General features: G+C 31.6%; 1 protein-coding gene across 2 annotated transcripts in view; it reads right to left on the minus strand.

The window, feature by feature from the left end:
• Positions 1–18,762, minus strand: part of LOC127714085 (rab3 GTPase-activating protein catalytic subunit-like) — a 55,664-nt gene extending 36,902 nt beyond the window's left edge. Inside the window, exons 1-2 of one of the 2 annotated variants that reach the window (XM_052220037.1) lie at positions 18,703–18,762; positions 712–764 (exon numbers count right to left, since the gene is read on the minus strand). In XM_052220037.1, the coding sequence (XP_052075997.1) occupies positions 712–764; positions 18,703–18,717 (68 nt within the window). In that variant the 5' untranslated portion in view covers positions 18,718–18,762. Of the gene's footprint in view, positions 1–711; positions 765–794; positions 833–18,702 lie in introns of those variants that run through there. The other variant, XM_052220038.1, reaches the window with a different exon arrangement.
• Between the last annotated feature and the right edge of the window lie 5,904 nt (positions 18,763–24,666).

Here is a 24,666-nt window from a genome sequence, read left to right on the forward strand (position 1 = left end):
TTACAAATTGGAAATAAAAATTACAAGCAAGAATCTTGTAAATATGAATATGATAGGTATTGTACAGAAAGACAAACATTGTGGTCAATTATTTGATTGGTTTTCAGATTTTCTGTATATTAGCAATTCTGAAAACAATTGAAATTGCATGCATTTTTCATGAAATCAGGCCAAAAAATTATAGTTGCGTTTCCTGCCTTACCTTCCCTAAATTTTCATGCCTTCCCCAACACATTTTATGAACATTTTTGCACCATGTCTTTTGTTTCAAATACTATCAACTATATATGCAGTCCATTTAGAAATTACAATGTACATGATGTACACAATGTATAATATATGGATGTCTCATTGACAATCATACCATATCTCCTTATTTTTATATTCATATATCTTAACTGCAAGAAAATAACTCCGTAATACCGTGGTATCTTGATGCAGCTTATAGAATATTTCAAGGGGCATACAAAATGAAGAAATGGATAAATATTAATAAAACAATGTTATGAATTTGAGAATTATATAATATAGATTTTCAATCGGTTAATCATGTAAGTAAATCAACCATATATAACTCTCAACTCCAAAGGTAATAGAATAATACTGTTTTCACAATATTACTTAACAAATTTCATTTACGTAACTGAAATACTTTTACAGATCTTCTTATTTTATTCATTACTTCTATAACAATAACAATCCATATTTTACCTTTCCCAATCTGAGGCGGTTGTAAAGTCTGTTATTTCAAAAACATCTGCATCCTAAAAATAAAGAATATTTCAATTTTTTACCTTCTACATTCTTCACCTGTCATGATTGTACCAGATAAATAATAAATATGATACATGTTGTTGTCAGTTATTGAACCGATAATGTGGGTACATACAACTGGAAGGCGAATTATATATAATTTTATTTTTTCACCTATAGTTTTTTGACACCATTAATGACAAGCCAATTTCTTGATCATTTGTTTCTGATAATAAATTATAAATGAAAGGAAGATTGTACTTTATTGAGTATATACATGTACAAATACAAATACATGTACACATATATTAGATATTGTACTTAGTCTTATATGTTTCAGGCACTGTCATAGGATCGGTGAAAAAAAAGGTATGGTTTTTCATGTTACTCAGGATCCTGAATCCATAATTTTGTAAATTTCCTTTTATGGTAGCCAAAAAAACTGGTACATCCCAAAGTGAACGATGCTAGACACGGTAGGCAAAAATTATAAATGTAATTTTCAAATAGACTGCATCCAATATGTATGATTTCATTTTTTAAAAAAAAGACATATAAAGATGAACTCTGAACATCATTTGCAAGTGCAGATCCAGGATTTCGAGAAAAAAGGGGGCCCCTGGTAAGACAAATTAAGATGTTGGAGTTGTAAAAAACCTATGCATTAACCATATATGTAGCTCCATAAGGAAGGACCTGACTCCCTGCATCCCGCCTCCATAATCCTAAATTTGCCTTTGATTTGTACGGTCTAATTAGAACATTAATGGAACGAAACCCGTACAAATTACAAGTTTGTTGTCACTTGGGTCTGAAACAATGATAACTGAAGTGGAGCAGTAGGATAAGGAATGTTGGTACTGGTCAAAATTTTTTTTATGATGACTTGGCATTGGTATTTGATCAACACTTTCTATAGTCTTTAACATATCCCATCAGCTGATCAGAATGTTTCTGTTATACATGTATACAGACCCTCAAAACTGAAATATTTAGTTATGTAACAGATGGTCCAGAAGGGATACCAATAAATAATTCATTCAGAATAATTTAGTACCAGAAGTTTTAGTACTTTTGAGGAAATAAGGCTTTGGGAATGCTGACTGGTTAAAATATTGATGTGTTATAAATCTACATGTGTATTGGTTAGTGACGATATCTACTCATTGAATATTACATAAAAGAAAACTGGACGATGCTAAATCTTTAATGGACCTCAGACATTCATAAATGTAAAACATTGGATTGGATGGATGAGCACATTATTGCTTATTGATGACAAAACTTTATTTCCCCTTCCACTCAACCTGTCAAAAATACTTGTCTGAAATTTTACAAAAGACTGTGTAATGGACCAATTAGAAATTGAGTTGCATCTTGGGAACGTCACTGATTTGGACATTCTGATTGGTCCAGACATCATTAATGAGGACACAGAGACTGTGCAATGTAACTTACAAAGACAAAATTGCAACTTCTGGAAAGCAACTTTTATGAGCTTGACATACATAATGGAGCCATTTGTTATTTGTTTTACATTTGTCATTTCAGGGCATTTTATAGCTTGCTCTGCTGTATAGTAGTCTGGTTTTGCTCATTGTTGAAGGCTGTAGGAGACAATTTATTTTAAAACTGCACAATGAAAGCAAACTCATATATCTGAAACCGTTTTTTTGTAAGTCAAAATTTCATTTGAGTTTTGAAATGAGATAATAACACTGGCATGTGTTCTTCTCAAATGGTGAATTAACCAAAGTTTTGATATACAACCAATCTGGCTAAAATTTATAGTAAAAAAAGACAGTTTAAAAAAATTCAAAGCTGTCATAATTTTTCATCAGGGTTTACAAAAGTTAACATATCTGAGCCTTAATCTTCTTGAAAATAAGCATTGTATTTATACCAGTTATATTTTTTCTTTTGTAAAAAAAACAACTAATGTCATGTCCACTTAATAAGCATTTTTGAAAATCATCAAAATGACAATACAATGTGAAACTAAATTGGAACCCCTTCCAGTTAATTGCAGCCATTGGATGTGATAACACGAGACAATTCTTTGTAGAATTTTACACTATAGAGAAAAGTTCTCAGTAAAAATGGTGGTTTTGAAACTATTTGGACCAGGGAATAAAACTATTTTAAAAACTAAAAAGGCAGTCAGTTTATTTCTTCAAAATGTGTTAAGATTTTATTGTGTTGTTGACATGTAGCCTGCAGATCCACAAAAATTCAATGTTCACAGAAACATTGACATATTCTCCAGGCCTTATGTTTATGTTTTGACAATACAAATTAGGCCACCCTTAACAAATTCTTTGTTTGATGTTGCCTGCCCATGCCTTGTAGGGTTGGGTAGGTAGGTAGGGATTTTTAATTTAATTTTAAAATAATATTGGAGCACAAAAACAACTTCTAATAAATTGCTTCGCCAAGTGCAGCTGGATATGACTGCAGAGGTCCAACCCTGAACAGTTGGGGCAAAAATGGACACAATATTCGTGCTTGATACAGGTCTGAATTTGGATTGTAATTAAATATTTGACACATAATAGGTTTCTGACACAGAATAACTGTAGTCAAAGAACTTAGAATTGGTTATATGATTTGAATTTATATTCAATTTCTTGCTTTTGTGCAATACACTGTGCTGTTGCGCAATACTTTGTAAATCTGTTTTCAGACGATATACAATACGATATGTTTACCCCCCCCCCCCATTTTTTGTCAAAAAAAATTTTTTTTGAAGAAATTTTCTTTTTAATTTCTGAAATCTTGATAAAAAATTGTCCCCATCCCCCTCCAATTTTTTTACCCCCCCCACATTTAATTTTTTTAACCTCCCCCCCCCCTTTTCCTAAAAAAAATTCTTTCCCTCAAGATATGGTCATAATCTCAATTCAAATTTCCAATGGAGTTTGCAACCATAACAACCCATTTAAATACATCATAAAAGTATTGAAATAGAAAATGACATACATAATCATGGCTAAAATTAATATACCTTCATCAGCATTTAATACATTTTGTAGTAACTTCTAAAAATAAATTGACAGCTAATCACCTCAAGACAATATAACATTTCTTTATAACAAAACCATTGTAAGGGAGGTAACTCTTAATGCTAAAAAAACCTAAACAAATGATATTGATCACAAAAAACAATTCTGAATATGAAAATTTATTACCACTGAACCCTTTGATATACACTATATACTTCCATCACAGTATTTGATGTTTCTAGAAACAGCTAAAAGATAATTCATACTAAAACTAGCTGACAACTTTACATAATTTAAAAGCAATGTAAGGGAGGTAATTCAAATATAACATTGTAGTTATTATCTTTTAAATTTTATTTAATGTTTATTAAATCAAACAAAACAAATTTTATAGCCTTAGGACCAAAATTTGGGCCAATTAGAAAATGGGCCCAACAACCAAATACAGTTAGATTCAGCATATGAAAAAAATTGTAATACTAATAGCATGAAAAATTGTATACAGCAAAAAGTCCCAACATGAAGAATCAAAGCTTTCTCAAAAACAAAATTCCAAAATACTGTTCTCTTCTATATACTGTAAAATATCATGAATCAATCGAATGCTTTCCCTTATATAATGCTTAATGGTCCAATATCTATTTCATAGAGATCCAAAGACCCAATACTTAAGTAATTGTCCATTAACCAGGAAACCCTTGTTTTCCCCCTTTTTTGCCCCTAATTCCTAAACGGTTTGAGCCATAACCCCCCAAAGCCAATCCTAACCATCCCTTTGTGGTATGGAAACTTGTGGTATAATTTCAGAGAGATCCATACACTGTTCCACAAGTTATTGTCTGGAAACTAGAAAAATGCTTATTTGGGCCCCTTTTGGCCCCTTATTCCTAAACTGTTGGGACCATAACCCACAAAATCAATCCCAACCTTCCTTTTGTGGTTTTAAACCTTGTGTTTAAATTTCATTGATTTCTATTTACTTATACTAAAGTTATTGTCCGGAAACCAAATGTCTTCAGACGAAGCTGATGTTAAAAATTCCCCCCCCCCCAATTTTTTTTTGAAAAATCTTGAAGAAAAACGTATGAACCCCCCCCCCCCCCCCCCCCCCAAAAAAAAAAAATCTTTTTCAACAAATTTGAAATTTCAAAAATTTTGAAGTAAAATAATATGAACCCCCCCTCCCCCCCATTTTATTTGAAATTTGGAAGATTATTTTCTTTTCAGGAAAAAAGTACAATTTCAGAGAGTTCCATACACTTTAACACAAGTAATTGTCTGCCCCTAGTTTCCAAACGTTAGGGGCAATTACCCCCAAACTCATTCCCAGCCTTCCCTTTGTGGTATGGAACCTTGTAGTACAATTTTAGAGCGATCCATACATTTAAACATAAGTTATTGTCTTGAAACTAGAAAAATGCTTGTTTTGGCCCCTAATTCCTGAACATTTAGGGCAATTACCCCCAAACTCAATCCCAGCCTTCCCTTAGTGATATGGAACCTTGTGGTACAATTTCAGAGAGATCCATACATTTACACACAAGTTATTGTCAGGAAACTACAAAAATGCTTGTTTTTGGCCCCTAATTCCTAAACTGTCATGACTGTTGGTACCATAACCCCTAAAATCAATCCCAACCTTCCTTTTGTGGTATTGAACCTTCTGGTAAAATTTCATAGAGATCCATTCACTTAAACTAAAGTTATTGTCCGGAAACCAAATGTGTCTTGGGACGACGACGACAACAACATGATAGCATTATACGAACACAAATTTTTTGCGGTTGTATAAAAAATAAATTGATACAATTTGTGTCATAATTTTTTTGGGGTAGGCTGCTTTTAACATGTTTAAGTTGGGTAGGTAGGCAACATCAAACAATTATAATTTTATTTTTGGTATTAATTTTCTACAACTGACAAAAAAATACCATATCAACAAACTTTCTGTTACTTTAATTTCGGGGTCTAATAATTTAACAAAATATTTTACAAATAAAACATATTTCTTCATCATATAAACGATATGTGAAAACAGTGACAAGTTATGTAACATATAAACAGACAAAATAAAGCTCTCTCACAATTTCAAATAGCCTAGCATAAATGAAAAATTTAAGTGTTATGAAAAACTAATTTTTTCAAATAATGTCTGCTTTAGCAAAAACATAAATGTTGCAGTGCACATTTGAGAACTGTCAATCATATGCCACTTACTGTTCTTTTGAATAAACTTATTTATAAAGGTTATTAAATTCAAAACTACTATATAATTTTATTCCATGTAACTGTTGGCATAATTTTTAGATAAAAATTATTTCTATGACAACTGCAATATAAAAATAATATCAATGTAAACAATAATGAATCAATAAAACAGCTACAGGGTTTTGACTGATATCTAAACCTCATTCCAATACTCTAATAAATGTGTAAACATTGAAGAGAACAGAGAAACAAGAGAACAATAACAAATATGAGAACTTATTAAAAGCCATCTGCAGGGAATAGTGAACTGTAACAATAGCATGCAGGCCAGGACAAATCAATACACTGTGATAGACAAATTAACAAGAGAACTATTGATTGGAGGTGTTAACCAGGATATCATCCATTAAAGCTAAGATTCTAGACAGGAAAATGTGTCTAAAACAACTGACATGGCACTGACATCAAAAGTTATCATGTCATTACAGTTTGTTCATCTAGCTGTGAAAAGCAAAACAATGGGTTATCTGATTATACTGTGAAGCTTCTTCAACAATAGATAATCAAAAATACAAATCATAAGCATATCTCCAATACACAGAGGAATAAAAGATGTGGAGTATACCCAATGAGACAGCAACCTAACGACAAAAATATTCCATAAATATTTATATACCCAATGAGACAGCAACCCAACCACAAAAATATTCCATAGATATATATACCCAATGAGACATCAACCCAAAGACCAAAAAATATTCAATTGATATCTAGAGGGCAACATATACTCTTATAAATAAATAATACATAGCAATAATAAACAGGTGTCTATACAATATCTCTAAAATGTCTAAAGTGTATAAAAGTTGTGAATAAATTTAACAGAGACAAAAAAAAAGATCTGCCATTAACACCCATATCTCCTAAAAAAGAAAAACTTAAAGACTTATATAAACATGATAAAATATGACATAATTTTTACTACCGACAAGGTTTCTGTTCTTTTTCAAAAAGTTTGTGATTATTTTTTTGCTAGAGATATACATTTTTTAATAACAGAAAATAAAATGATTGTATTTTTATTTTCACCATATGACAATCTTTTCAATGTTCCTTATTTTAACAAATAATGCCCACAATAAAATAAATCAACACACCAATGAAAACAACAAAATGGCAAAAAAGACATAATATGTATTTCATAAACATGATAAATGAAAGAAGCTCAATGAGACTGTAATACAGTGGACAAGAATTATCAATTAAGCTCTTTCAATTACAGTATAATCATCTAATATTGTATGTCAACAGTCGTGGTCAAGTCAAGTGGTATTATTATGAATGGACCGAAAACCCTAAATGTGAAATTTATTTTTAAGAGGTAAAAAGTTTGCAAGTTAAATTATAAGATTACTTAAGTTAAAAGTGGTCAGTTGATTCTTGAAAAAAAAATCTACAGCTAGAACAATAGACTGACGTCAGAGAAATGGGATAATGTAAGGCAATATCAGGCATTTTGCCAGGTATAAATTGAGGCAGATGAAAATTCAATACTGGACACTAAATAAACTGTAATCCTCTTCAGTCTAAAGTTCCACAAAGCTGTTAGTGTTAAGCTTAATACCAATGACATTATATGATCATTAAGGTCAAATGTCAAGTATTACATTCATACAGGCACACCCAGACAAGACAAAAACAAATAAAGCTATGAAATCTAGATGATTTTCTGATACATTTATATGTATCAGCAAAATTTAAAGAAAGATAAAACCAATATTTGATATATTGAAAAGGACAACCTTACTTGACATATGAAACCACAAATACTTATTTGATATAAGAAACCATACATTTTAAGTATTAACATAAGTAACACGTTTAAAAAAAATCCTTCCCTTTCAAGGAACCAGAAGCCAGAAGTCAAACAGTTACTACACCTGCTTTCAGAGTTGGGGTCACAAGTAAGAATATGTTTAAAATTTACTTTTTTGTTGGAAGTAACTTTAGTTACTATATGTATAGAGTAATGTTGTGAAGTCAATATTAAAGTTGGTAATTACTACATTTGTAAATCAGCAATTCTTCAATATCAAAATTCAAATATTATGAGAAATACATGTTGTATAATAAGATTTTTAAATATTACAGAGATTACTGGTAAAATTTTCATGAAAATCAGACAAAAAATTAAGTTTAAATATCATTTAAAGGGAAACTTCGCAAAAAAATGAAAAATTGATATTATGTTCTTAATGTATAAAAAAGCACAAATTCATAAATATTAAAGTTTTATTCTGCTAGATAAGAGATCACCATCGATTTTAAATTTAGAGTATCAATTCTCCGCATGCGGCCATTTTGACATCCTCCCTGAATAGAAACCACGATATATCTATAAACCACAAAGGACCAAAACAAGCAGTAACCTAACGTAGCCGTAATTGAGTGTCGATATCTTGTCAAGCGTACGGTTGTTTTATCCGACAAGGAAAGCATAAACAGTTTCCCGGGTCACAAAAAAGATTTTAATAGACATGGTTGTGCAACCTTTCCTAACTAACTTGATACGGAAAATGTAATTATATATATTTTTTTAAAATAACTAGTACTATGGTCTGTCGTTTTAAAACTGTTTTTTTTTTAACTAAGTTTTTGAAACAAGAAATTTTAATGGAAATTAGTTAATAGTCAAAGTTCAAAGTCATAAATAAGTGTTCCGTGTAAAATTGTTTTCGAAAATCTAGTTTGTTCATAATTCTTTTATGTAATAAACTTATTTAAATAAATTCGGACCTTCCCTTATCTGATCACTAGCATGGCTTAAGAAATCACAGAGGTATTGTGAGGTGACACGTCCAGGTATTCAAGCGATTTCCTGTCGGGCTTTAAAACTCTTATTACACAATTACATAAAGCAAGTTCGTGCATCACTTCACTTCTGAGGGTATTGATCAGTGTACACGGCCGATCACTTGTAACTTTACATTTTGAAACTATCAGGTGTAATATACATCTTTGTCTTGCGTGTCCGATAGTGATATACTAGTCATTACTAAACTCATACGCTTGTTTATAAATAACCTTTCTGGTGTAAAGAATGATATTTATGAAAATCTAAATAATTCCAAAAAAAAAGATTTGATAAAATAAAAAATCTATTTACATATTTTCCTAGGGTAAATTGGGTAAAATGTAAGTATATACTCGTTGTCAATAAGTATGGACATCTTGAAACATACAAATATTGATTTAACAAAATGTACGCACTTTTCGATCATTAGTTTATACGCATAGATAGAAGGTTACGGAACTATAGATAGTCGCAATTTAGAATATATACATGTAAATTGAATATACGAGAGAAACATCCAGAACCAATCTTATTTAAATACAGTTCGATATCTAACTTGCTTTGGTTCATCGAAGTTATGGACATAGTAAAACCACAGATTTATTTTTCAATAAGATTATTTTGAACAGTTTAAGAAATTTGTCATCATCACAATTGTTGGGTATAATGTATAATAATGTGAACATGGTTCTAAAAGTACCTTATTTCAATTTTCCTGTTCCGACATGCATGTAATATAATATATGCCACTGGACGTACACTAATGATCCCCAAAAAGCCTATATTTGAAGAAATAAAGAAACTTCACTGCGGATAGACTGATAGTAGTTGGATTAACGTCTGGTCAGCTAGAGGGTTGATTAATTTATTTAGTTAGCTTGTGGTGGTAATAAACCATTCCCAATATTGCACTTATGCATAAAATATCAAATGAGAGTAATATAAGAGAAAATATAAATACGAAAAGTCGCATATCTGGTACAAAAAGTCTCACCATGAACTATAGGATTTTACGTACGATTGTCATTCTTAATCGAAATAACGGACAGTCATTTAAATACATGCATGTACGCTGTGATAAAAAGGGGTGTCGCAGTTGCATAGTATTCATCATAAATCTATTTCAAGTTTATACTTTCCTGTTATTTTTATAAGTTAACGCAGAGACATGTATACATCTCTAGCTAAGTAAACGACAATCAACTATATAAATGGAGTTCATGTCTATCGAAAGTACAAAATAAGAACGGTGTATTTATGAATTTACAAGAAGAATTCTGTTCTTGGGCGTAGTTTTCTTCTTTTTTTTAGTTCAGTGATTTAAATTGAGAAAAAAAAAGCTAGTCAGAATTTAAATTAAATCGTTCCGGCAATCCCCCACCTAAGACGCCTCTAAAATAATGAATGGTCATGCTTCACAATCATCAGAATTTTCGTTGCATTGGTATATTCTGTATCAGTAGTGATTAACCTTGACATTTCCGGGTATAACAGAGCTACTTGTATATTACCTGTATGTGGTTAGATGATCTTAGGTGACGCCCCATGAGGTCTTTCGTATACAGGTTCACATTTATAATGGTTTCTGATATAACAATAAGGTTTTATGACTTTCACACTTCTGCATGTTCTGTATACCAAATTCTTATCTTTTTTTCAGCCCGAATGAGGATGTGAATATTTTCCAGGAAAAATATTGAGTATCAAATTAATTTCGGGATTTTTTTCTTTCTTGGGTTTTAAATCACAGAAATTTAAAGAATATACTGCTTGTCCGTTTTAGGAGTATTCTTGTCAGTTTAAACAGACGTATATATGTCTCTGGTTTAGAGTGGGTTTATGAATGAATGATAAGTCTTGCAAAGGTACAAGATATAAAGCACATTGAAAATTGATTCCGCCGGTCTTTCTCCATTCAAAAAAGGAAAGTTGACATTAGATTGATTCTGTTAATTTTTTAAAACATCGTTGGTCAAATAGCTAAAGAATTTATACGTTGTGAGATTTAGAATATTTTAATCAGGGCATTCCCGATTAGGTAAATGTAGATCGCTTTGGACGGACCAAACTATATTAATGTTACTGATAATTTTCTCTGCACATTTAAATAAATATTCAAGGTTACCGATGATAATTTGAAATAGTACAGTTTTGATTTATACGCTCGTTTTCGTGAGCTATTTTTATCTATAAAATTATTTAATTGAAAGTAATTCAGAATTTCGATGTTACAACAAAATGATCACCTATTTATTAAAAAATTGAGCTAACGCAAAATATTAAAAAATACATAACGGCTATTCAGTTATTTTGCCACCATATTCCTCCCCAAATAATAATAAAAAATATCCTGTCTCAAACCCGCACTTTTGTTTTATCCTTTTTTCCCCATGTTTTTCATACTTACAACGGTGAACCCTTGAGGCCAAACAAAACTCTTGTGAAGATCAAAAGATTAAAATTACATAATGCTAATCTTTTAATAACCGTGAATTTAACCCCGCCTTTACCAGGTGGTGTCAGTATAATACACATGCATTGTATTTACACAGTACTAGACTGAAGCAAGGATTTGTATAGTAAGACAAATCCTCGACTGAAGTAATAGGTGAGAATACAAACATGCATTTTCATTACACTATCAGTTATATATGTTTGTTCAAAATATCCGTCGGAAAAAAAAATCATAAAAACATTCTATTGTATGATTTACTTTTATTACTATAATCATATCAGAAATCCTTAAAATATAAAAGGTGCATTTTAATTTTAAAAGTTGCACGGCTGATCACTTTTCTTTCTGAATTATTAGTTGGTTAATAGCTACGCCAAAAGTCGTCGATGCGCTTTAAATCGCGTTATAAGATGATTAACGAACAAGACTTAAAATGAGATTAATCCACTCCCGGCATGCAAAAAGACTTAAACTACGTCACAGAAGTCAGGAAGTTCGAATAAATAAAATTAATAATTCCCAATTTTCTTCTTTATTAGTGTTCATATCCAGATAAAACTTGGTGAATATGTTTTTTATGGTATCATGAACATAATAAGATGATAAGTAAAAAATCGCGAATTTTCCCTTTAAAAAAATCTATTAACCTATATATATATATAAGCTATAGATCTGTTCATATACAGAGAAATATACATGTAAAAGGAATGACTTTGTCAACATACTGTAGATGGCTGACAACATATATGGCAAAGAGACATAAAGATTGGAGAAAATCATTTGAAAATTAATCATATCTTGAACAAACCCAGTTTATCATATAGATCCAATTATTTATCTTTAGAAGTCAACACTTTGACTTAAAAAATATAATATGCCTTTTTTTCTGCATTTTTCCTCAACTTTTCTTATGCCAATTCCCATGATCATTATAATGGTACTTTTCTCATAAAATTCCATGTATAAATTGTAACTACAATGTATATGAACTATATGTACTAGTGTTTATCAATTTAATTATGACATTAAGGTGCTTATAAATGTATTAGTATTTGTTCTAAAAGCAAAATTGATTCTAGCTATGTAGGGTAAAGTTAAAAATAAAACAAATAACTAAAAAAAATAGCAACATCCTCATAGACACTGCCTTACAAGTATTGGTTTTCCCCATTGTTGTTCAAGGTCGATCAGGCTATTTATATACATTATGAAATTAAAAGTTATTTTATTTAATAAAAGTTGGTTTTTCTTGTTTTTCTTGTTTTATATTTTATGGTGTCAGGGCCTTTTATAGCTTGCTATAAATGTATGCAGTGCAGGTTTTGTTCATTGTTAAAGGCCTTATGGTGACCTTTTAATATTTTGTTGCTAAAATCTACATTATTGTCTCTGGTGAATAGCTACATGTACATTGTAGTTGTCTAATTTTCAATCATTTCACATTTTCTTATTTTTATCTTGTTACATGTAGTACAATAAACAATTTTTGGTCAATGATGAATATGGTAAAGCACATAACTGCTAACCTTGTTATTAGCACTGATGCCTACCCGATGTCTGACATTAGGCGGATGATCTATTTGATTTCACAGGTAGTTTGAAAGCATAATTTAATATTATTACATGCATAAAAAACATGGATGGTTGTCACAGTATTGTATGCAAAAAGTAATTCTAATATGACATTCTTCTTTCGCTTTGGAAACAAAGCCATGTTTTAATTCCAATTAAACATAGGCTGCACCTGATTGACGTCACAATTGAAATTGAGATGTCAGTTGTATTTTGAACAACAGCGGAGATCAAAATGGACATTTGCGTTTGTGTTGCTCACTAGGAAATTAAATAAGATCTTTCTGAAAGTAAGTTTACATTTATCCGTTTATTTTTCATCGTGAAACAGTTGATTTTCTATAACATTTTGGCTTCATAAAATAAATAAATGAGGAATGTGTCCATGGGACACAGATGATGCCCCCGCCTGCATATCATATTAAGTTATAAAGGGACATAACTGAAGAACAGTTAAAGTGACACTACCAAAATTTGTACTTGATCTGAGTTTTGTAGTAATAAGTATTGTGTATAAGTTTCATAACATTTGGTTGAGGCAAACTTAAGTTGGAGAATGGAAACGAAAAATTCAGCAATTTTTCCATTTGTAAAGGGTATAACTCTAGAACCGTTAAAGTGACACCACCAAAATTCAAACTTGATCTGTATTTTGTGGTAATAAGTATTGTGTATAAGTTTCATTACATTTAGTTGAGGCAAACTAAAGTTACAGAACGGAAACAAAAATTCAGGAATTTTTCCCATTTGTAAAGGCGCATAACTCTAGAACGCTTAAAGTGACACCACTAAAATTCAAACTTGATCTGTATTTTGTGGTAATACGCATTGTGTATAAGTTTCATAACATTTGGTTGAGGCAAACTTAAGTTAGAGAACGGAAAGGAAAAATTCAGCAATTTTTCCATTTGTAAAGGGGCATAACTCTCGAATGGTTAAAGTGATGCCACCAAAATTCAAACTTGATCTGTGTTTTGTGGTAATAAGCATTGTGTATACGTTTCATAACATTTGGTTGAGGCAAACTAAAGTTAGAGAACAGAAACCAACTATGGGACGTACAGACAGACAAGGGTAAACTTAATGCCCCCTCTGCAATTGCGGGGTCATAAAAATGCTGCATTTCTAACGTGTATTATAGGTCCGCTTTGAAGTACCAAAGTTATAAATTGTCCTATTAGAATCGAAATAGTTCTATCATGCCTTGCTCGATGCTCATTATAACATAGGTAGGCATTATATTTGTCAACATTTTACACCTTGCTAATGCTCGGTATAAAGATATTGACAAATATAATGCCTACCCATGTTAAAATGAGCATAGAGCATGGTATGAAAGAATTATTTCTTAAATAACCAAATACAGCAAAACAGTTACCCCTCCCACTTTTTGGTTATTTGGTCGTTGCGCATGGCAAATGGTTAATGGTGATCAAAGGTGCTGTTCTACACATAATTTTGTGCTGACAAGGTTTATCATTCACCATTGGGCGGATGATCTATTTGTTGGATAGACCCTTAATTCTGAGAGTAAATACACTTTGATACTGAATAAGATGGCTGTGGAAATGCACACAACTGCTATGCTTGCACTATAAGCAATTCCTATACACTTACCAAAATAGAAAATAATAATCAGTTTTAGATATGATAATTTGGTTAGCAGATTTTAGCATACATTGGTATCCATCTTACAATAAAGTCAATTGACCAGTAGGGATTACCTTTCACTTATTCAAGTATACAATCATCATTAAATGGTTTAAACATTTATATAATTTAAAAAATGTAGTTGTTAATAAAACCTAGACTTGATCACATGCAATCAACCTTAATTATTGTACATGTAGGGTAAATAAAAGAACAGAGTTCCAATGTCCCCTGCGTTGAACATATTTTAAGACTCGAGAGCAATTTCAAATATATTTAATATTTCCAAAGGGCATAACTCATTAAAAATATTTGATCAGCACTTATTTTCGAAATTGTCCGAGACATTGCTGTTATAAACCTTTGATATGAATTTGACAAAAATCTAGCAAAAATTGTACATGTGAGAGCTCTTGCAATGCAAATTTCCATATATTTATATTTCTAAGAGGCATAATTCTTTTAAAAATAATTGGTTAGCACTGATTTTCGAACCTGTCCAAGGCATTACTAATATAAACCTATGATATAAGTTTCATAAAAATCTGGCGAGAATAGGCGAGATAACAAGACCAGACAGACACATGGTGCGGAGGACAAATTAAGATTCCCCACATTTTTTGTATAATCACTGGAATCTTACTGAAACAATAATAAAATGCTCCGCAGGGCGCAGCTTGATACGACCGCAGAGGTCGAACCCTGAACAGTTGGGGCAAGTATGGACACAACATTCAAGCTTGATACAGCTTTGCATTTGGATTGTGATTAAATATTTGACACAGCATAGGTTTCTGACACAGAATGAATGTGGTCTAAGAACTTAAAAATTTTAAATTGGACATTCACCTTTTATGGTCTAATATCCAAAATCTAAATAAATGGTTAGATTCAGCATATCAAAGAACCCCAAGAATTCAATTTTTTATGAAATCAAACAAAGTTTAATTTTGGACCCTTTTGACCTCAATGTGGACAAAGTTGATAACGGGGCCCAAAAATCAAAAATCTAAATACATGGTTAGATTCAGCATATCAAAGAACCCCATATATTCAATTTTTGTTGAAATCAAACAAAGTTTAATTTTGGACCCCGATTTGGACCAACTTGAAAACTGGGCCCATAATCAAAAATCTAAATACGTGTTTAGATTCAGCATATCAAAGAACCCTAAGAATTCAATTTTTGTTAAAATCAAACTAAGTTTTATTTTGGACCCTTTGGACCTTAATGTAGACCAATTTGAAAACGGAACCAAAAATTAAGAATCTAAATACACAGTTAGATTCGGCATATCAAAGAACCCAAATAATTCAATTTTTGATGAAATCAAACAAAGTTTAATTTTGGACCCTTTGGACCTCAATGTGGACCAATTTAAAAACTGGGCCCAAAATCCAAAATCTAAATACACGGTTAGATTCAGCATATTAAAGAACCCCAAGGATTCAAGAATAAAACCCCATTGAAATTGGTCAAGAAATAAGCAATTTATACGAAGTATCTTCTTTTGCACAATACTAGTTGCTATTGCGCAATACTGTACAATTGACAATTTCTTGCTATTGCGCAATATTGTGCTATTGGATATTTCTTGCTATTGCGCAATACTGTGCAATTGAAGATTTCTTGCTATTGCGCAATACTGTGCAATTGAAGATTTCTTGCTATTGTGCAATACTGTGCAATTGAAAATTTCTTGCTATTGCACAATACTTATTATATAATAATTTTCACATCCTGTTTGGTGTGTATCTCCTACCATATCATTATTATTTGCTTTTAAATATAAATCAGAAATAACCAACTTAAAATGGAAAATTTTAAAAGAAAAAAAAAAAGGAAAAAAAAAGGAAAAAAAAAAAATCCCCCCCCAAATTTTTTGAACCCTCTTATGATTCATCACCCCCAAACTTAATCCTCACCTTCCCTTTGTGGTATGGTACCTTGCAGTACAATTTCAGAGAGATCCATACACTTGAACACAAGTTATTGTCTGGAAACTAGAAAAATGTGTTTTTTGGCCCCTTTTTGGCCCCAAATTCCTAAACGTTTAGGGCAATTACCCCCAAACTCAAACCCAGCTTTCCCTTTGTGATATGGAAACTTGTAGTACAATTTCAGAAAGATCCATACACTTACACACAAGTTATTGTCCTGAAACTAGAAAAATGCTTGTTTTTTGCCCCTTTTTGGCCCCTAATTCCTAAAATATTGAGGCAATTACCCCCATCATCAATCCCAGCCTTCCCTTTATGGTATGGTACCTTTCAGTACAATTTCAGAGAGATCCATACACTTGAACACAAGTTATTGTCTGGAAACTAGAAAAATGCTTATTTTTGGCCCCTTTTTGGCCCCCAATTCCTAAACGTTTCTGCAATTACCCCCAAACTCAATTCCAGCTTTCCCTTTATGATATGGAACCCTGTAGTACAATTTCAGAAAGATCCATACACTTACACACAAGTTATTGTCATGAAACTAGAAAAATGCTTGTTTTTTGCCCCTTTTTTTGCCCCTAATTCCTAAAATTTTGAGGCAATTACCCCCAAAATCAATCCCAGCATTCCTTTTGTGATATGGAACCTTGTGGTACAATGTCAGAGAGATCCATACACTAACACACAAGTTATGTCTGGAAGTTACAAAAATGCTTATTTTTGGCCCCTTTTTGGCCCCTAATTCCTTTACTGTTGGTACCATAACCCCCAAAATCAATCCCAACCTTCCTTTTGTGGTATTGAACCTTGTGGTAAAATTTCATAGAGATCCATTCACTTAAACTAAAGTTAGAGTGCAAAAACCAATGTGTCTTCGGACGACGTCAGACGATGACGACGACGGCGACGCCAACGTCATACCAATATGTAAATTAAACGACCACAAAAATTTTTTTGCGGCCGTATAAAAAGGTTAAAGGCCTTATTTGGTCTACAAATTAAGATTTACAGAACCGCATGAATATTTCAGCAAAAAGCATCACTAGGTATATGCAGTAACTGTCTTAAATCTTAAGTTTTTCAACTATTATGAATATTCCCCATGATTTAAAGATTACAGTTTTATTGAAATCTGATCATGAGATGTCCATGCAAACACATGGATATTGAACCAACTGACCTAGAAATGTAGATGATGTGAATGAGCCAAATTTTTGCTAACTGGCTCTAACATGTTATTAGTACTATGTACAAATGATGTACATACATGTATGAGTGAGTTACAAGTGCAAAAATATTGGATGCAAAGAACATAATTTTTTTTTTTAAGTGTCTACACCCAACACTGGGTCGGTCTTTTCACCACCGAACACCACCGCACACCGCCGAACATCCAAAAAGACCACTAACTCTTAAGAAAAACAGAAATGTTACACAATAAGACAATAAAATCGATTAAATTACGTAAAATTTAATTCTTTTGTCATGTTTTTCACATTTTTATGTGCATTAGTGATGTTAAGTTGAGAATCAAAATGAAAAAAAACGCTTCCGAATCCAGCAATATTTTTTCCGGATTTACATTGTCTGTATTTCATTGTATATTATCTTATGGTCTTTACTTTTCAATTATTAGAAATAAATCGTTCAAATAAGTTTAAACATTTTATTTAATGTGAAATTATCACAATAATTATATTTTAAAAAAATGTTAAGACTTGAAAGTGTACTGTTCTGACAACAGCCCTTCAAGACTGTTCTTTTTGGTTCTCTTGTTATCATTTCTGATTAATTTGTGTATATATATATGTATAAACATATTCATCCTCGTTCAGAAGGTAAGTCAAATATATAAATATAGATGAAAACAATATATTTGGGTGTGTTAGATGGAATTTTAATGTGTTCGGTGGTGTTCGGCGGTGGTGTTCGGTGGTGAAAAGACCTACCACCCAACACCTACAGAATACACTCCCTACCACAATGTCAAACATTATTTGTCAAAATAAATTAAAATGCTGACAGTGAAAACAGTTTAAAGATAGGTCAATCTTTTTTCAGTTGCAGTTCAATGTACATGTAACAGTTTTAGTAAAATGGGACTTTGAATGAATGGGACCGATCATGACTGAGATCATGTCATTCACAGATGTCTTTAAAACATCAGAGATTATAATATCTCGTTAAATATTATTGCAAAGCAGCTTAGATTAGATAATATATCTTTTGAATAATAATACGACTGAAATAAAACAAATACAAACTTCATCAGATGCCATTCTTTCTTGTTGACGTTTTCTTCTTCTAAGGGAAATAACAACAGATAAACTTCCGGTTTTCATGCATCCGGGACCGTCTCAAGATACACAATTTTTTTTAACGCGTATCAGAAATTTAATTAATGTTTAAATTACATTAAATCAATCATTACGAGTAGAATAGAATATTTTATTTTCCAAATTACAGGGCCCATCAACAGCATACAAATCAAGTACAATGATTGAAGTAATTGAGTCAACAATAAGAAATAAGAAGTAGCCTATGTAATCAAAAACTAAAGTCATATTTTGCAGGGACTTTCTATACTAACTATACATAGTATAGACTGTCCTTGTATTTTGCAACGAAAATACATTTCATTATCTGAACAGTTATGAGTTTTATAAATTATCTGAGCTATCTGCTCTAAAGACTCCAAGGTTTGACTCACTGGTGCCAGTTGCCAGTTATAGTCTGTTAATGATCCAACTCTCTGCTGAAAAATCACCTGATGTTATTATTGGTAGTGCAAATTAACCTCTCTTGTGATGAAACTGTTAAACTTTAAAGTGAAAATATTCCAGTTTTAATTTGATAGCCATATCAATTGTAAGAATTCATGATCACGGTAAAAAGTCCGTACGACAGTTGAACACTTTAAAGCGTATTGGTCATAAATCGAATAAACTGAGTAGGCTCATTATCATTCATACTTTAATAGTGTCGAATTTAAGTTGTTGCCCATTATCTTGACATTTTGACAGGTTCAGAAGTCGAATATAAAGAAAGTGAAATCATCTTATTATTCAAATCCTTGAAAAAATACATGAGTTAGCCTCACGATTTGTGCGCTGTGTAATGATCACATGAATATCTGTTGTGAAATAAAAGGCAACTGGAGTGTACCGATGTTCGAAACTCGTAAATCCATTTTTCAATATATAGATAAGGATAATCCAAAAAAATAACTTTCACCAGGAACGCTCAAAACCTAAAATTTTGAAAGTCAATGATGTAAATAGTTGAGAAGCTACATGATTAAACTGGGCCTAAAAAAATACATTATTGAAAAAAAAACAACCATGGACATTAACTCAAGGAACGAATTTAGGAGAGTCCTATAACCATAAATCTGCATGTATATTGATTATATCCATTTATTTTGTAACCAGCTTTTTTAGTTACCCTTGAACATTTTGTTAAGGTTATATAGTCTTAAACATATTATATTTCTGTCCAAGTATAAGATAGCTACAAAAACGTACTTCACATAGATTTGTTTCATTAATAATCTATAACCTCAATTACACTTACTGTTTTTATATATTTTACTTTTTGGAAGTTATGTAGGGTTAACTTCTGACTTAACTCAAGTATAGGCAGTTTCCAGTATGATAAAATGCATGCATTTCAGGAATACTATATTGCCATAATTTTCGGATAAAAGTTCGGACCAACTACAGAAGGAATAGTACATTGAGCCGACAATAGCAAATTTTACCACGACCTAGCCCTTGTCATTTAGAGACTGCACGAAGGTAACAGAAGCAAAACGAAGATATAATAAAGATATAGCCGAGGTTATACGTTAAGAAATTAGAGAAAGCAGCGCTACAGATCAGAGAAAAACCAAAGGATAAGAAATAGATAGTGTTGAAGGTTCTGGAAGGAAAAAGCAGACATCTTCCATCTGGACTGAAAAAGTACACATGCAAACAAGGCTTAATAGACACTTGTTTTACAAAGGGTAGATTGTGCTGTTACAGTGTCTTAGCAATTGATGTGTAAATAGAAAACAAGTTGCTTTCTTTAAAAAAAGAAATGCAATCGTAAACCCAAATGCTTGTTTTGCATTAGATATAAGATAATTGTTTAAAAAAAGATTGATTGTTTTATATCATTTTTGTTGTATAAGAATTAGAAACTGACAGTGACTGTTTACTTAAAGTAAATACTGTTCAATGTGGGGTGAAATATTCTTGTTAAAGGAATATTTTTTTTCTCCTCTCTTCCGAAAGACATCATGTTAATTAAGTCACCCACTTGATGTTCCATTCTAAGATGCTGGTTTTTGTTTTTAAATTAGAGTTAGTTTTTAGGCTAAAGTTCAAATGCAAATGTGAACAAATTTAATCAAAAAAGATTATATGTGTTTAAGAAATGCAATATGTGAACCTGTAAAATAGCCGTTTTTATTGGAATTTGAGATACGTCCATGGTTATTTGAACAATGGCTTGATATTGATCATTATTAAGATCCTTACACCTGCTCTTCAAGGTTTTTTTATGCTTAGGGTAGCAAGCATTGGCAATTTTAAGTTCTGTGCTTTGTGTATGCTCTTAAAAGTTTTAGATGACAAACCTCTTTTGTTAAAAACAAACACTTTTAAAACCTTTAACTCGCTTTGAAGATATTTTCCGGATGTCCCTTTTTATTTTGATGTTTTCTTATATTTTAAATTGTGGGTCATGAAAAAAAGCCTGCAAGTTTAATTGTAAATATATACAATTTGAATCGCACTGTATCCTCTTCACCTTGATGAACGAAACCAACTCATTAAAAAAGATATTTATAGCCTAGACAAAACAGCTTACACCTTGTACTTATAAACAAACAAACAAAATTGAAAACAACAAAAAAACTAACATGGTCAAACCTGAAATTACCACTGATCAGTATACCCATCACCTAAATATGAGTTTGTTTAAAGGTCACATTAATGAACTGTTGTAAGGTGTTCCTTTTTGTCGAGCCTTCGAATTTAGTCGAAAAAGCGAGACAAAGCGATTCTACATTCCGTCGGTGTCATCGGCGGTGGCGTCCACAAATATTCACTCTGTGGTTAAAGTTTTTGAAATTTTAATAACTTTCTTAAACTATTCTGTATTTGTACCAAACTTGGACAGAAGCTTGTTTATGATCATAAGATAGTATCCAGAAGTAAATTTTGTAAGAATAAAATTCCATTTTTCCGTATTTTACTTATAAATGGACTTAGTTTTTTCTGCTGGGAAACAATACATTCACTCTGTGGTTAAAGTTTTTAAAATTCTAATAACTTTCTTAAACTATCCTGGATTTGTACAAAACTTGGACAGAAGCTTGTTTATGATCATAAGATAGTATCCAGAAGTAAATTTTGTAAAAATGAAATTCCATTTTTTCCGTATTTTACTTATAAATGGACTTAGTTTTCTGCTGTGATACAATACATTCACTTCGAGGTTAAAGTTTTTTTTAAATTTTAATAACTTTCTTATACTATCCTGGATTTGTACCAAACTTGGACAGAAGCTTGTTTATGATTAAAAGCTAGTATCTAGAAGGAAATTTTTTGTTAAAATTTTGTACCTGTTTATGTGTATTTTACTTATAAATGGACTTAGTTTTTCTTCCAGTTAACATTACATACAGTCTGAAGTTAATTTTTTTTAGATTTATAAACTATCCTGGATTTTTACCAAATTTGGACAGAAGCTTCTTAAAATAAAAAAAAATAGTATTGAGAGGAATATTTTTATTGATGTTTTTGCCTCATTTTTGTTGAGCCTGCGATTTACAGCAAAAGTAGGCGAGACACTGGGTTCCGGGGAACCCTTTCCTTTTTTTTTTATCTGAACACGATTTTTTCATTAGATATTAAAGGGTGTCTTTTACATGGTAAAATTACACTACTGTCTTATGGTATGTATGTAAATTCTTTTAAACCAGGTGTATTCATAAGCACATGTCCCACGTCCGAAGCATGTTGTTTAGTGGTTGTCTTTTTTTGGTGCAGTTCATATTTGCTTTTTGTTTCTGGTTTGAAGTTAAATTAGATCTGTTTGTTTTTATACGCCCGTTTACGGGACGTATTATGGTATACCGTTGTCCGTCCGTCTGTCCGTCCGTCCGTCCGTCCGTCGTCAACATGTCGGACAGTAACTCTAAAACACTTTAACCAATTTGCATGAAACTTTGGTGAATTGTATATATCTATTGACGTGAGCTCCCTTTCGATTTTTATAAATTTTAGATTTTACGTTTCCGAGTTTTGGGGTTTTATTCATTAAAAAAGGGGGGATTTTTTTAGTTTTAGGACAATTACTCAAGAATGCTTTCACCATATTGCAAGAAATTTTGGTGAATTGTTTATATCCATTGACATGAGCTCCCTTTTGATTTTTATATTTTTATATTTTATGTTTCCGAGTTACAGGGTTTTATTCATGATTTCCCCGTTTTTGGACATTAACTCAAAAATGCTTTCAGCAGTTTTCATGAAACTTTGGTGAATTGTTTATATCTATTGATGTAAGCTCCCTTTAGAATTTTATAAATTTTAGATTTTACATTTCCGAGTTATGGGGTTTTATTCATTAAAAAAGGGAGGATTTTTCCAGTTTTCGAACAATAACTCAAAATGCTTTCAGCAATTCTCATGAAATTTTGGTGAATTGTTAATATCTATTGATGTAAGCTCATTTTTGATTTGTTTATAGTTTGACAATAGATTTACTAAGTATTGGGCAACAGCACAGTGTATTGCACAACAGCAAGAAATCTTTAATTGAATATAAATTCAATTCATATAACCAATTTCAAGTTCTTTGACTACATTTATTCAGAAACCTATAATATGTCAAATATTTAATACAATCCAAATTCAGACCTGTATCAAGCTTGAATATTGTGTCCATTTTTGCCCCAACTGTTCAGGGTTGGACCTCTGCGGGCGTATCCAGCTGCGCTCAGCGAAGCAGTTTATTTCCTGTTTAAATTGTTTTATAACAGTGTTTTGGGGCCCTCGGTAGGATGCTGTCCAAAGTGAGCCAAGCTTTTGTGTTGAAGGCTGAATTATAACCTATAACTGCTAATTTTGACTACACTGTGTTTTGATGGAGAGTTGTCTTCCTTCCACATTTAAAAAGATATTCCTTGACATTTGACAAATCCATTAGAATAATCGAGATATTGAAATTGAACTGAAGTTGCCTAGTAGGTTTCTTACATTGACCCGGCTATCCTTTGTCTCTCTTGCTGGATAGTTTTATACTGGTCATTTTGGGGCACTATGTAGCCTACTGATCAGTGAGATGGCTCAAAATCTTCTTACACTATTTTACATTTTCGTACTTAATACATTAAAACCGAAAATTCATCATCTGATCGTCTTTATGAAATAATAATTATTTATTTTTATTTTGACGAACATTTTGAAGAGCATTAATTACTACAGGCCGAACATATAGTTAGATAATCTGTTCCCTGACAAAGATAACTATAAATAGAAATTAATTTTTCTTATCTCTGCCTGCATCTGTCATCACTCGGTGTCTATTAATTATTAGACATTTGATAAGGAAATAACGTTGCAATATTTAAACAAAGGAAATTGCAATTTAAAAAAAAATAAAAACTATTCAAGGACGCATATCAATTTAGATTATATACGTCCTTGGTCTATCCTAGACGTAAAATTTCAATAAAGTGCAAGAAAGACTTCATTTTAATTTCAGTATTGTCCTTTAGTTAGTCCCACAAGGACGTTGAGGTATGAAAATTATGAAATAGCCTGCTTCGTACATTATGTACATTTTCCCTAGACTCGGAATTTTAAGTGAAATGCTAGTAATACTTCTTTTATAGATTTTAATTTTAACAAATCTCGTTTCGAATATAAATCGCATTGTTTACGTGAAATCTTATCTCATATCTAAACACAGCTGGTTTCAACGTTTGACTCTAATTAGAATAACTACGCGTATATGTAAGGTAAATATTAGCAGCTTGTAATTGCGTGCAAGGAAGTATTCAAATGCTTATTAAAGTAGCTTGCGTCATAATAAATTTCGCATCATATGTAACATATATCTCTATAGCAACTTTAAGATGCTAATGATTCAACAGGTCAAATAATAAGCTATTGCGCATGTATATGAAAGGTGGCCATAGAAAGAAACAGATGTATTCCGAATAACATCCGGTG

This window comes from Mytilus californianus, unplaced genomic scaffold (assembly GCF_021869535.1).
Source record: "Mytilus californianus isolate M0D057914Y unplaced genomic scaffold, xbMytCali1.0.p SCAF_9, whole genome shotgun sequence".
NCBI classification, from domain to species: Eukaryota; Metazoa; Mollusca; class Bivalvia; order Mytilida; family Mytilidae; genus Mytilus; species Mytilus californianus.